Below are 14,339 nucleotides of genomic sequence, written 5' to 3' on the forward strand. Positions count from 1 at the left end.
AGGGTGGGGTGAGGCCATAGATGGGTAGTTGAGTAACTCAAATGAGGTACCCCACAAAAAAGTTAAGGAGATCTGTCTTCTTCCACCTCTGCCTGGAGAAATAGAAGAATGAAAGACCACCTGTGACCTCGGTGTCATTGTTGAGAGAGGGAAAAGAATCATTTCCATTAATTCTCTCAGTGGAAGTGTCTGTCTAAAATGACTCTAAGATTTTTGGAATGCCCCTGGCGTTTCCGTCCTTTCATCAAAATTTTGCACCGATCTCAGGCTGAGAAGGAAATAAAATCAAAGCTGACCAACCCAGCTTCTCTCGTTTATAATTGTTTTGTTGGTGCATTGATGTTTATGCATATGGAACCTTGATCATGTTCTTCAAGCACCCTCTGCTTTCTGGCTGTGGATCTCTTGTTGTTGTTATATCAAGACAGGCTCCCTGGCCTGGAGTTTGCCAAAGCTGCCCAGTGATCTGCCTGTCCTGGTCTCCATAGGACCCTAGGGGCCTTGGACAGGTCCTGATCTGTTTCTGTTTTGTTAGTTTTTAGTTGTTGTTTTGAGACAGGGTTTCACTGTGTAGCCCTGGCTAGCCTGGAACTCACTCTGTAGACCAGGCTAGCCTTTGCCTCCAGAGTGCCTAGGATTAAAGGCGTTGCACCCCCTATGTTAGGGCTTTAAAAACATTTTTTTTTTAAACATGGGCTCTGGGAATTGATGCGATCCTTGTGTTTGTAGAGTACCATGGAGCTATCACCCCCTCTCTCATAATATCTCTTTAGATACCATTTTAGAAATATCATTTTAAATACGTTTCAAGATGCCGGCAAGATGGCTTAGCTGGTAAAGTTCCTTGCCACCCAGCCTGACAACCTGAGTTCAATTTCTGGGATGCACATATTTCTGGGATGCATCTGGAGATAGGGGAGAACTGGTATCTGCCAATTGCCCTCTGACCTCCACACACATGCCGTGGCATTTGTACATATACAGGTGCACAGCACACGCTTGCGCACACACATTACATAAATACGTAATAAAAATTTTAAAGAATAGTTCAAGTGTGTCTTGCTTCCTTAGAATCTAAAATACTGGTGATTTGTTAGATTTGCACACATGGGTGGGCATGCAGTATGAATTTAATAAGTTCATTTTGAGTGAAAATGCCTCAGTAGTTCTCGGGATGTTGAATTAGCTCTTACAGTGCCTCTCACTTTCAAACATCATTTCTCAGCTGCATTCTGAAGCTATGCTCAGCTGGTTCATGTTTCCCAAAGCACAGAACACTGCTTCATAATTTAAATTACCCCGTGACGGGACACTGGTCCATTCAAGCGTGTGGCTCTAGTGGGCCTTGCCCTTCTCTCCAGTTCCCTCTGCCTTGCTGGGGACCTTGACATCTGTACGGAACACGTGTGTTATAACACGTGTGTTGTCTTCTGTGTCCCTTCTCAGGGGAACTCGATGGCACATAGGCCCGGTCTTATTTCTCTGAGGGTGCTCTTCCAAAAGACTCTTCTGTGGTCTTCATTCAGCACAGCTTTCTCTGCCTTCAAAACCTTCATTCTGGCGATAGCATTGGGAAGGGAGGGGCTTCACTTTTGGTACTATCTTAGTGAAGTCCCTGATGTGTCTGGTATAAAACAAGACATTAAAGCAGCGTTTCTCAACCTGGGGTCGCGAATCCCCTGGAGGGTCAAATGACTATTTCCCAGGGTTCGTATATCAGATTTACATTACGATTCATAACAGCAGCAAAATTAGAGTTATGAAGTAGCAACAAAAACAGTCTGTGATTGGGGGTCACCGCAACACGAGGACCTGTGTTAAAGGGTCACAGCAGCAGGAAGGTTGAGAACCCCTGCATTAAATGATTTTTTTTTTCTTTAGAGATACTTTAAATATGAAATAAAAAGAATCTGGTAGGGAGGAAGGTTTCCAAGGGCTGGGAATGCGAAAGATTTAATTAAAACTTCAATTACTCTAATGGAAGCATCTCTCAGCATCAACACAGGAAATAGCAACATCTTCCAGCTAAAACTTGGTGCCGCATAGCTTTAAGCTCTGGTGCCATGCTTTGTAGCGTGGATTTCCTGGCGAGTCACACTTAGACCTGTGAGATGAGCAGTTTGGCTGCCTGTTGCTGATCAGCTCCAGATCTGTTTGCATTGTCGTGTTTGTGCGCCTGGAACTTTCTCCCTCAAAGTTCTGTTTCTTGTCAGGAGAGAGGCGCTGCAGGAGGAAGGCCCGCCTCCTCTGACTCTGTGTGCTCTTCGCTGGACACTTCTGTGGCATGCACACATTAGTGGGATGTTCAGTAGCTTCCCCTGACCCACGAAGGGCACCTGACCAGCAGATTCTGCTGCCGTGAGTCCTCTGTGGCTTTCTCTGGCATCCCCAAAAATGCTTTCTAATAAATGTTGCTGATACGATATCTTAGTAACGTTCCAGAACTTCCATGGCTTTGTCCTTTTCCTAAAATCTAGAAGTCGTCCCTCGTTGGACTGGACCTTTTGATACTCTCTGTCAGCCCTGGAATTCGTGGCTGCTTCCTAGATCTGCCACTCTTTACATCTGAGTAGTTATTCTTCTGTTACAGTTAATGGTATTTTCTATCAGGATCTCTCAGCTTAGGCCAGCGTGTGGTTTCCGTCTTCCAATTTTACCGAGACTGATACATTTGGCTTGTAAGGAGTGGCTCTGTTTTCCTAAGTCCTTCTGAGGCTAACACACGCAAACACTTAGGACTGTGTCTGACAGAGCGAGTATTTCATCAGCGTTCGGTGATGCCGCCGCCGCCGTCTTCATCATCATCATCCTCACCGTCATCGCCACCAGCAGCGTCTAAGTGATATTCTGTCCTTGCTCCACAGGATGTTTCGTCTGAACGCCCTTTCCGCGCTGGCAGAACTAGCCGTGGGCTCGCGATGGTACCATGGGGCATCTCAGCCCACACAGAGCAAGCGAAGACTGATGGTAGCGGCGGTCCTGGGAGCGTCTGCGGTGACGGCCAGTACTGGTCTCTTATGGAAGAAGTGAGTGTTCTCTCCGGCTTGATTTTACCGCAGGCTCTTTGCTGAATCATTTGGTATTGGCGACGTTGACCTGTGAAATAGGGTTTTTCAAACAGTTGTGCTATCTTGCCGGAGCAGCAGGGAGAAGACAGTGCTCCGAGCTCTGCCTCTCCCCCTCCCCCTTGAATATTTGTATGGGGGTGTAGGGATGGCTTTCGAAAAGGATGTTTCCTGACACGTGAGGATTTGGTGCCCTCGTGAAGCTAATAATCCTTGGTACTCTTGTGGCACCTCATCATTTTCTCACTAGTCACTGAGCCTTCCCTGGAGGGAGAAGAAAATGCAGTGAGCCACAGGCCTCCATTTTTCTGTCTCTCCCATACTGCGTGTGTACCTTCCACCTCGTCACCCTGTCTTCAAGTTGCTGTTGGTATGCTTGGCTTTCAGAAACAGTACACTTTAAAAGTGGATTCCATTGAATAAGTGTATAATAATAAAGCCTGCCCATTTTAAACATATAGTCCCATGATTATTAACAAATGTATATAGTTGTGTAACCACCCCCAAATCAAGAAATAGAACATTTCTACCAACCCATAATGTCTTCCCATGCATCTTCCACGGCAGTCTCTTTATTACCCACAATTCCAAGCAGCTGCTGAGCTTATTTCTATCTCCATCACTTTGTATTTCTGAAATTTAGTCTAAGTGGGATCATAAAGAATTTATTTCTTGGAGGCAGGTGTGGTGGCATACCCTCGAATCACAGCCCTCAGGGACACAGAGACAAGAGCCCTGAGAATTGGAGGGCAGCCTGCCTTTGAAACAAATAGTGGCAGAGTTATAGCCATGCCTGTGTGGATGTGTCGTCTTTAACACAGCACAGTGTGTTTGAACTTATATACATATGCATCAGAAGTTGGAGTCCTTTTGCAGTCAAGTAGTTCTCTGTCATATGGACGTCATATGAAAACGTGTTACTGGAGTGGGTAGCCATTCCAGCCTTGGCCTCCAACCCCCATTGAGGCTTCAGTAACAGTCACGCCTACAAGGCGGGGCTGAGAGAGGACACTGAAGACCCAGGATCCAAATGAGAGGGATCTCTTGGTACCCAGACTAAGGATGCTAGAGGTAGACCGAGCAGAGTTCTCCAGAGAACACTGCAGGACTGTGCCATACCTTTGCTACAACCTTCCTATCCCTTCATTTGTAAGTTACCCCACAAAATAAACCTCCCTTTTAACTACGTGGAGTGGCCTAAATAATTTCACCAATATGTTTCCATTTATGAGTTGCTTCTTCCTTGTTTATTCTCATTGATAAAACCACCTTGAAGTCCATAAACAAGTCTTCATTGCCTGTGGCTCAGAGGGTGAAGGCTCCTGTCACCAAACAAGGTGACAGACCTGACTCTGATCCCTGGGACCCAGGTGGTGGGAGGAGAGAACTGACTCCCAACAACCGTCCCCTGACCTCCACACAGTCAGTGAGGTGTGCACCCCCCACACAGAAACAACAGTAATAAAATAAAAAAATGTATTTGAAGCACAGTAAAACACCGAACAGTTTTTCACTGGGTTCTGTGCAGTGCACCACTGTGGGCTGGCTGTACAGTGGTCCTGTTCCCACACATTTTTTCCTATTCTAGTCAGAACATTTCTAGTCCAGCGTTTCATTGTGTTCTGCTTTCTATTTCCCTAACAGCCAATGCTCTTCTCAAAATTATTGTCATCTTTCTGGCCTCCTTTGTGGATTGTCTGTTCAAATCACCACTAAAAATTGCATTACTTTTGAAAGATTTTTATTTATGTGTACATGTGTATGTCTGTGTGTGGGTATATGCACATGTGTGAAGGTACCTGCAGAGGCCAGAAGAGGGCGTTGGATCCTCTGGAGCTGGAGTTACCGGTACTCCTGAGCCCCGGACATGAGTGCTGGGACCTGAATTCAGGTGCTCTGTAGGAACAGTGCATACATACTGTTAACCCCCAAGCCATCTCTCCAACTCCAAAGTGTATTTTATTTATTTATTTATTTTTTTTTTTTTGAGTGCTAAAAGGTTTTTCTGGACACAAGACTTGGGCAGACATGTACTTAGTGTAAATATTATCTCTGGGTGAACGGTGCACATCTTCACCTTTTTCATAGTGTCTCTATGAAACTTGACTTTGAGAGGTCTGGTTTGTCGGTATTGTCTATTGAGGAAATTGTTGTTTAGCCCCTAACGTATGTTCTCTGTGCTCTAGGTTCTAGAGTCCTGGCTTTAGGGCGGCCTGTCGGTTAATGTTTGTGGTTGGGCTGAGGTAGGAGGTTCGTTTTGTTTTATTGTGATGCTAGGCCAAGAACCTGGGACGTCGTCGTTTGTGCCAGGCAAGTGCGGGATCACCCTCCCAGCCCTGCACGTGGTTATTCCAGCAGCATCTGAAGAAGCTTGTTGTTTTATTCTTCAGCCGTGGAGTTGTCAGGTCCACAGACGCCTTCATTTCCCCAGCTGTGTGTTTGCTTCCAGGAGTCTGTGCCTTTGGTTTTTAGACTTACTTATTTGTCTGTTTATTTTTATTCCGTGTGTACGAGTGTTTGCTTACATGTATGTGTGCACCACATGTGTGCAATGCCCCTGGACTCCAGAAGAGAGAACTGGAGTGACAGAGAGCCGAGAGCCACCATATGGGTGCTGGGAACTTAATCCCAGTCCTCTGTAAGAGCAGCCCCTGCTCCTAACCTCTGACGCGTCTTTCTGGCCCCCAGACGAAGGTTTCAGTACTACAGAGAGTAACGGTGTTAGTCATTTAAACCTGTCCTTTCGGCCCCTTCCATCATGACGCGGGTGAGCCAGCTCTCACAGCCGTCCTTCCTTCTTGATTTGTGTATTTATGTTCTTGACGATCTCCCTCCTGATAACAGTGGGTTTTATTCCTTTTCTAGTACTTACTTAAGAGCAGAGTTTTATATCATGAACCTGGTATTTCTATGTTTTTCCATACAGGAATTTAATACCATCTTCCGAGCAGCACTTCTGAGCTGTGTCTCACATTTTTAATATGTTGTTTTCACCCAGTTCATACTGTTTCCTACTTATTATTTAATCTTTATTTTTTTCTAATTAGTTATTTGGAAGTCTGTTGCTAACGCTTAAAAGTATTTGGTGATTTTTTTTTCCATGCTTTTTGTTTGTTTGTTTTGGGTTTGTCTATAGCTTAATCCACTGTGCTTCAAGAAATAATTAAGAGAGTTTTGTTTTTTTTAAACAGTGTCTCTATAGTGCCCTGGCTGCCTTAGAACTTGTGACCCAGACTGCCCTCTGGCTCAGATCCACCTACCTTAGCTTCCCCTTGGTGCTCCGATTATAGGCATACACCTCCATGCCCCCTCCCCCATTCGCTTGTTTTATGGTTGATTTTGTCTCTGGCAGCAACTTACTAGACACAGCTCTCTGTTCCGTTTTCTTTCTTTTTTTTTTTTTAATTGACGTGTGTTAACTGTAAGTATTAATGGTGTCCAGTGTGCTATTTCCCTATGTGCATACACTGTGGATTGGTCTTCCTTTGGGGGACGGTTCCAGACATCAAGCCCAAATCCACCTGCCTGCTAGGCACATGCCCTGCTCTGCTCTTCCTCGGTTTCTCCTTTCTCCTCCTCCCTCCCCTTTGTACTTGCTCTAAAAGCAGGGCTGACCAGCGTTTCCGCAGGGCTAGCTAGTTGTGTAGCAGGGTGTAGCAAGCCTCTGTTGCTGCTGCTGTTACGCACAAGCGGCACTAGTGGACCAAAGCGGAGCTGCAGTAGACCCCGATGGCTGTGAGAATTGGAGTGTCATGTACTTTTCATGTATCACAGAAGATTGTTGTTTGGATTCCTCTCAACCATTTAAAAATGTGGAAAGCATGTGGGAGACTAGGTTTGACCTATGGATCGTGGTTTGCCAGTCTCTGCTCTGGACCGTATGTCGTACATCTTGTGTTTGTCATAGCCTACATTTAGGTATTACTCACCATATGTGTGAGAAGTCTGCAATGACGTATTTTAATTTCCTTTCACTAACTTGGTGTTATACATTCCATGCCTGTATGTATACACACACCCCAGAGAATTTTGTTATTACTGGTTATCTTTGCTTTAAGTTAAATTTTAAAGAAAGGGGCAGGGCCAGGCATGGTGACACATGCTTTAATCCCAGCACTTGGGAGACAGAGACAGGTGGATCTCTCTGAGTTTGAGGCCAGCCTGGTCTACAGCTCACATTCCTGGACTACGTAGAGAAACCCTGTCTTGAAAACAAACAAACAAACAAAGTGGCAGCCATTGTCTTCAGTTGTATACTCAGAGGCACCAGCCTCTGATGGATGGCTCTAAGCTCAAGACCACACAGATGGCCCTTGTCAAACTCAGTAGATCCCAAAACAAAACAAAAAGACGTGAATGTAGGAAAGGAACTTCTGGTGGGGTGGTGGGGGTTGACAGTAGTGGGGGGGTGCATAAGAACAGACGTAAGTGTAGGTAGACTCTACTATCTGCAATGTATGAAATTGCCAGAGCCATGTGTGTGTGTGTGTGTGTGTGTGTGTGTGTGTGTGTGTGTGTGTGTGTGTGTGTGTGTGTGTGTGTGTGTGTGTGTGTGTGTGTCTGTGTGTGTCTGTCTTGGTCAGAGGATAGCTTGCTGGAGCTGGCTCTCTTCCTCCCTCTACATGGGCTCCAGGGATTGAGCTCAAGTCTTCAGGATTGGTGGCATGTGCTGAGCCATGTTGCCAGCCTGAGAAATTCTAAAAAGGAGAAAGATTTTGCATTTATCTACACAGTTTCCATTTCTCGTGTTCTTCTTTCCTCTGCGTTGGTCCACATTTCTTTTTCGTTTTCCTTTTTTTTCCCCCTTAAATTTGCCTTTATTGGTAACTTAATTCTTTTGTGCAATGCCAACCATGTGAATGTGGTGGCTGGTGCTTTTCTGTCTTTCCTTGAGCATGACTTTACTGAAAAAGAAAAAAACAAGCTTGGAATTGGCATGCCGGGATTCCCTCTGCCGGATGGTGAGAAATTCTCTGCTTTGTGCTCTAAATCAAGAGAAAACACAGAGTCACAGTGAATCAAATTCTACAATATAGTTAAACATAATAATGTTTCAAAATGTGCTTGTAGGAGACTAATTGAAACAAATCACACTTCCCTTCTGCCTGCGGGTCTACTCTTGAGTAGAGTCCTTGTCTCCAAAAACTAACCCAGGAGCTATCTCCAATTAACAACTGCTCACAAAGGAAAAATTCATTTCTCCAAGAGAGTCTTACTGGGTATACAAACCACACCTAAGGGCAGGCCCCATGCCCAGCAGTAGATAGCCAACACATGAACTTTAAGCTATTTTTTGGAGTTTTTGTTTGTTTGGTTAGCTGGTTGGTTTTTTATGTTGTTTTATTTTCTTATTGTTTTTGGTTTTTGTCTCATATTGCTTTGTTTGGGCATTTTTGCCATACTGGTCTTTTGCTTGTATATTATGATTTCTAATTCTTTGTTTTTATGGTGCATGTTTCTCTGCTTTTTCTTGTTGTGTGTTTTGTTGTATTCTTGTTTGCTTTTCTATTTGCCTGTTTGTTTTCTAAAGAGAGAGAGAAATAAAGAAGGCGTGGAGTCGGAAGGGTGGGGAGGACATAAGAAGAGAGAGGGAGGGAAACCAAAATCAGAACATTTTCTATTGAGCTGGGCGTGGTGGAGCACACCTTTAGTTCCAGCACTTGGATAGGCGGATCTATGAGTTGGAGGCCAGCCTGGTCTACATAGTGAGTTCCAGGATAGCAGGGCTATGTAGAGAGACCTTGTCTCAAAATAGATATATAGATAGATAGATAGATAGATAGATAAAATAAGAGTATATAGTGTTTGAAAATTTCATGAAAAAATCTAAAAAATCAAAGACTCTTCCATTATTCCAGCATACTTCCCCTCTTTCTCCCCTCCTCTCCCTCCCCCCCCCCCCCCCCCCAGCACAGGACTTCTGTTGGTATTCCTTCATCAGTCACACACATCCATGTTTTCTTTGTATAAGGTATTGGCAAACTTAAAAGAATAAGGATACAGTGTTGGGGTGAAGCACCTTTGAGGTGTTTGGGGTATTTGAAACAGGATCTCACTATGTAGCCCTGACTGGCCTGGAAATTGCTATACAGATCAGGCTGATCTTGGATTTGCTGTGATCTTCTGCCTCTTATTCCTTTGTAAGTGCTGAGATCATAAACCTATGCCACCACACCTGGCATATGTGACAGTTGAGGGTTTATAAAAGTGACAGTGGGCCTGAGGATATAGTCAGTGTCGCACGTGTGAAGACCTAGGTTTGAATCCCAGAACCCACAGAAAGCCAAATGCGGAAGGGCAGCTACGATCCCAGTGCTTCCCTGGCAAAGTGAGAAACAGAGACAGGAGACTCCCTGGAAGCATGTGGACCAGTTAGCCTGGAGTGTGGTCACAGCCGCAACAGCAGAGACTGTTTCCAACAGGTGGGAGATGATCAGCGTCTGAGGTTGTCCTCTGACCAGCACACACTAGCTGTGGTACACACATGCTTGCACTTACACACACACACACACACACACACAATTTGATTCTAATAGTTGAGGCCAGATAGCTTCTAGGAATATGTAAGTTATCACTTATAACACTAAACTATATGTAATGTTTCGAACAGTAAATGGCATAGGAGTGTGAATAAGGGCATTGCCTTGGCTCCATGCTTGGGAAATCTTCAAAGGATACCTTGGTAAACTTGAGCAGCTGAAGGAACATTTACTAAACACTCAGTGTTTGTCTCCTGTTGATAATTTAATATGTTGTAGTTAGGGTTACTATTGCTGTGATGGAACACCATGACCAAAGCAGCTTGAGGCGGAAAGGGTTTATTTGGCTCACAGTTCCACATCACTGTTCATCATCAAAGGAAATCAGGACAGAAACTCAAACAGGGCAGGAACCTGGAAGCAGCTGATGCAGAGGTCATGGAGGGGTGCTGCTCACTGGCTTGCTCCTCATGGATCGCTCAGCCTGCTTTCTTCCAGAACCCAGGACGACCCGCCCAGGGATGGCACCACCCACATCAATCACTAATTGAGAAAATGCTCTACAGTGGAACTTATGGAGACATAAGTTGAGCCTCTCAGTTGAGGCTCCCTTCTTTCAGATGACTCTAGCTTGTGTCAAGTTGGCATCAGAGTAGCCTGCACACAACGTTCATCTGCCTAATATGCATGCACATGAGCGCGCGCGCAATACACACACACACACACACACACACACACACACACACACACACACACAGATTTTATTCTATATGTTTTTTATTCTATATCTTTTTTATTGCAGTAAACAGCATGTAACGTTTTTCATCTTAACCATTTAAAAACATATTTTAGTCATATTAAATATATTCTCATTGTGAGATAGGACTCCAGAACTTCGTCTTGTAAGAATGAAGTGGTACACTTATTAAAAAGAATGGAATGGTATACCACTGAAAATAAAAATGAAGCATTAAACTCATTGAAGAGTAAGAATGAAACGGTATACTCGTTAAAGAATAACAAATGAAATGATATACCCACTGAAAAGTAAGGACAAAATGCTATACCTGGAGCTGGAGAGACGGAAGTTAAGAGCACTGACTGCTTTCCAGAGGGCCGGAGCCCAGGTTCAGTTCTCAGCACCCCCACAGCAGCTAACAGCTCTTTAAAACTTCAGTCCCAGGGGATCCAAAGACCTCTTCTGACCTCTGCTGGTAATGCACACATGATGCACAGACATGCACTCAGGCACATATTCATACACAGAAAAATAAAATCTCAAAGAAAAAAACTGAAAGCATGATATTCCCACTGAAAAGTAAAAATGAAATGATATACCCATTGAAAAGCCACTTCCCATTCCCTCAACTCTCCGTCTTCAGAACTTTTTTCACCTTTACAATCTGAAACTCCTACCCATTAAATAATAATGCCACAATCTTCATTCTGCTCTGTGGTTTCACTAATCGTGGTAACTCGTGGAAATGCAGTTGTATAGTATTTGCCCTTTTTGTGCCTCGCTTATCTCACTTAGCAAGCTGCTGCTCTTGCTTCCTGTGCGTAGGGAACAAGGTGGAGGGAGGGGGTTGCTGAGTACTTCAGGGTTTTAGGAAGTTGTTCTTGTAGGACTTTGGACAAATGCGGTTGCTGCTCTGCTGAGCTGTGTATGAGTACTTGTTAATGTGATGGACCTCCATGGTTAACCTAGGCTTCTCTTTTGCATCACCAGGGCTCACGCAGAGGCTCCGCCATGTGTCAACAACAAAAAGCCTGACGCTGGTGATACAGGGAAGACTAAAGAGGAAGGGGAAGTCTCCAGTCATGAAGGAAGGGCCATGGATGCTGGGACCGAGCCTTATCCAGAAGAGAAGAAGAAGAAGCGTTCTGGATTCAGAGACAGAAAAGTATGGAGCAGAGTTGTGCTAGCGAATCAGAACTGTGTTCTAAAGGGGAGCCGTGCTGTCCATCTCCTCTGGCCACAGGCACTCCTGAGTTCTTCACCTCTTTACTGTTGTAAGCAGAAGGTTTCCTAGGAGTGTGGAGCGTTATGTGAGACAGAGTCGCAGCGCACACCTGCACACATCTACTCACTCCAGATAGCGAGCCCACAGTAGACCAAAGTAAAGATACCAGCAAAGGTTAACTTGGTGAAGGCTCCTGACGAAAGCCAACTCCAGCATGGGGGACAGCTCACAGAGCTGGGAACCCGGAGTATACTGCACCGCCTGCAGGCAGCTCCACAGATTAGAGAATTTCCTTTCCAGGTGGCTCAGATAGTCTAAGCCTCTTCCAGGTAGATCAGCTGATCTCCCCCACCCCCACCCCCAGGCTACTTGGCTGGTCTCTGCTTCTTTGTGGCTTCAGTGGCTGGTCTGAGAGTGACTCTCAGCAGTCTCTACTAGTTACTCTTGAGAGGGAGGGGGCCTAGTGAATCTGGTCAGTTTCAGGAACTTCCTAGAGCTGTTTTGATTTGCTTACCTTCTGCCTTCAGGAGCTATGTGTTTTCACCTCAACTCCTCCAGGAGGTGAGGTAAAATCGAGCAGAGCGGTGTCTGTGGTTGGTCTCCAGGAGGCTCACACTCTTGGTTCTTTCTATTCAAATAGTAAGCCGATGTTTGCCTTCTGTGTCTTCCTATGTTTAACATTATCATGGATACACTGTTTGTGACATTTCTAGTTTGCTCTGTCACATTGTAAAGGGAGAGTATGTGTTCCCAGAAAGCCAAAGAGTTGTGGACATCGTAAACTGTGACCACAGTCTCAGGTTCTGCAGCTTTACCTCAGCGAAGTTTCCGTTCTGCTCTAGTAATGCCTGTGACATCAGACTTCGGAGTTCAGTGTTTTAGTATTTTATTTTTTTACAAAACAAAATACATACTGTTTATAAAAGCAAAAATTACAAAGTATATAAAATGCATCTACTAAGACAAATGAGATCTTTTCAATAAAACCAAGAACATTACTGGAACAGTTTGAACCCAGGGCCTTGCGCTTGCTAGGCAATCACTCTACCACTGAGCGAAATTCCCAACCCCGGAACAGTTCTTAAAAAGAAGACTCGGGGGCTGGAGAGATGGCTCAGCAGTTAAGAGCACTGGCTGCTCTTCCAGAGGTCCTGAGTTCAATTCCCAGCAACCACAGGGTGGCTCACAGCCATCTGTAATGAGATCTGGTGCCCTCTTCTGGTGTTCAGGTACATGCAAGCAAGCAGAACACTGTGTATAGATAGTAAATAAATAAATCTTAAAAAAAAAAGAAGAAGACTCGAGTAGTCGAGATGGTCAATGGGTAAAGGCCCTTACTGCCACACCTGGGAGTTTGATCCCTGGAACCCAAACCCCAATGCTGGATGTCATTGTCAGCCCCCCACATGTGCGCAGTGGCATGTGTATCTGCAGATAGACACACACAGACACACAAACATAAAAATAGAGACCTTGAAGAAATATTGTGTGATAAACTATATCTTTTTATTGCGAGCTTATTGAAAACCATCTCAGGCTGGGCAGTGGTGGTACTTACCTTTAATCCCAGCACTCAGGAGGCAGAGGCAGGTGGATCTGTGAGTTCGAGGCCAGCCTGGGCTACAGAGTGAGTTCCAGAATAATCAGGGCTGTTACACAGAGAGTCCTGTCTTGAAAAACCAAAATAACAACAACAAAAATCTACTCTTAAGAGTCAGGAGTTTGTATCATTTTTCTTTCTCTTTTTTTTTTTATTTTATTTTATTTTTTTATTTTTATTTTTCCAGACAGGGTTTCTCTGTAGCTTTGGTGACTTTCCTGGAACTCACTGTGTAACCCAGGCTGGCCTTGAACTCACAGAGATCCGCCTGCCTCCGCCTCCCGAGTGCTGGGATTAAAGCTGTGTGCCACCACCGCTTAGCACATCCTCATTTCTTAAGCAGTTGCTATTTTACTATAATGAAGTTCTTTCTTACTTGGTCAAAATCTCATAGATAGCTTTTATCCATGACTTTAATTCTGCTATTCACATATGATGTCTGGATTTTGTTTAAATTGTTTTCCTACAAAGCAAAATATATATGTGGGGTGCCACAAATGGATTAGCTTCTTTGTGTGTATTTTATTTTTGTCTTTTTTTTTTTTCAGTGATCCTCAAATTCAACTTCACCTCCTGAGTGCTGGGATTGTATATATGTCACCATGTCCCCAGTACAAGTAGATGTTTATAATAATTACTTCCTCTCATATTTGGAATATATAGGAAACTCAGCAGTGTACTTTTAATCTAGTTTAGCAGAAAACTATTTAGACTTGCATTTTTTCAGTTTGGCACCACAAGCCATGAATTTTGGACCCAGGACATTGCCTGCCCAGGGACAGCGTAGCTTATCATTTTCCATCACTGTAACCGGTCCTGATAGCTATCTGTTTACTTGTTGTTCTGTGATAGTCGACCCAGTTGTCTTCAGAGTTAACCTCTGTGAAGGTGATGGTGGCATACATCCTGCCGTGGACCAGATGTCCCAGCCTGGCCTTCCCCTGATGAAGCCCTAGAGAAACCCCGTCTTACGTCACAAGGCAGGCAGAAGCCAACCAGCTCAGTGGCATCTGGGTCGTGTGCAGCTGAGTGGTGTTGTCCCCCTGAGGCAGGGACAGTTTGAACCCCACTGAGGACAGCAGCCTCTTAGTGGGGACATCCCTTCCTCGGCAGCCACCTTCTCAGTCTAGGCCGACCGTTGATCCGCCTCCCTTGCTGTGTTCTGTCCTGAACTTGTCTGTTGGGCAGGGCAGGGCCTAGAGGGACTTTCTAACGCAGGAAGCACTTGGAG

At 44.7% G+C, this 14,339-nt stretch overlaps 1 protein-coding gene across 5 annotated transcripts in view; it reads left to right on the top strand.

The window, feature by feature from the left end:
- The window catches only part of Micu1 (mitochondrial calcium uptake 1), a 160,942-nt gene that overhangs the window by 27,528 nt on the left and 119,075 nt on the right, over positions 1 to 14,339 (top strand). For all 5 annotated transcript variants that reach the window (XM_036167618.1, XM_036167617.1, XM_036167619.1 and 2 more), the window contains 2 exons: positions 2,865 to 3,026; positions 11,274 to 11,448. In XM_036167618.1, the coding sequence (XP_036023511.1) occupies positions 2,866 to 3,026; positions 11,274 to 11,448 (336 nt within the window). In that variant the 5' untranslated portion in view covers position 2,865. The remainder of the gene's footprint in view (positions 1 to 2,864; positions 3,027 to 11,273; positions 11,449 to 14,339) is intronic.

The sequence above is a fragment of the Onychomys torridus genome, chromosome 18, assembly GCF_903995425.1.
Source record: "Onychomys torridus chromosome 18, mOncTor1.1, whole genome shotgun sequence".
Lineage (NCBI taxonomy): Eukaryota > Metazoa > Chordata > Mammalia > Rodentia > Cricetidae > Onychomys > Onychomys torridus.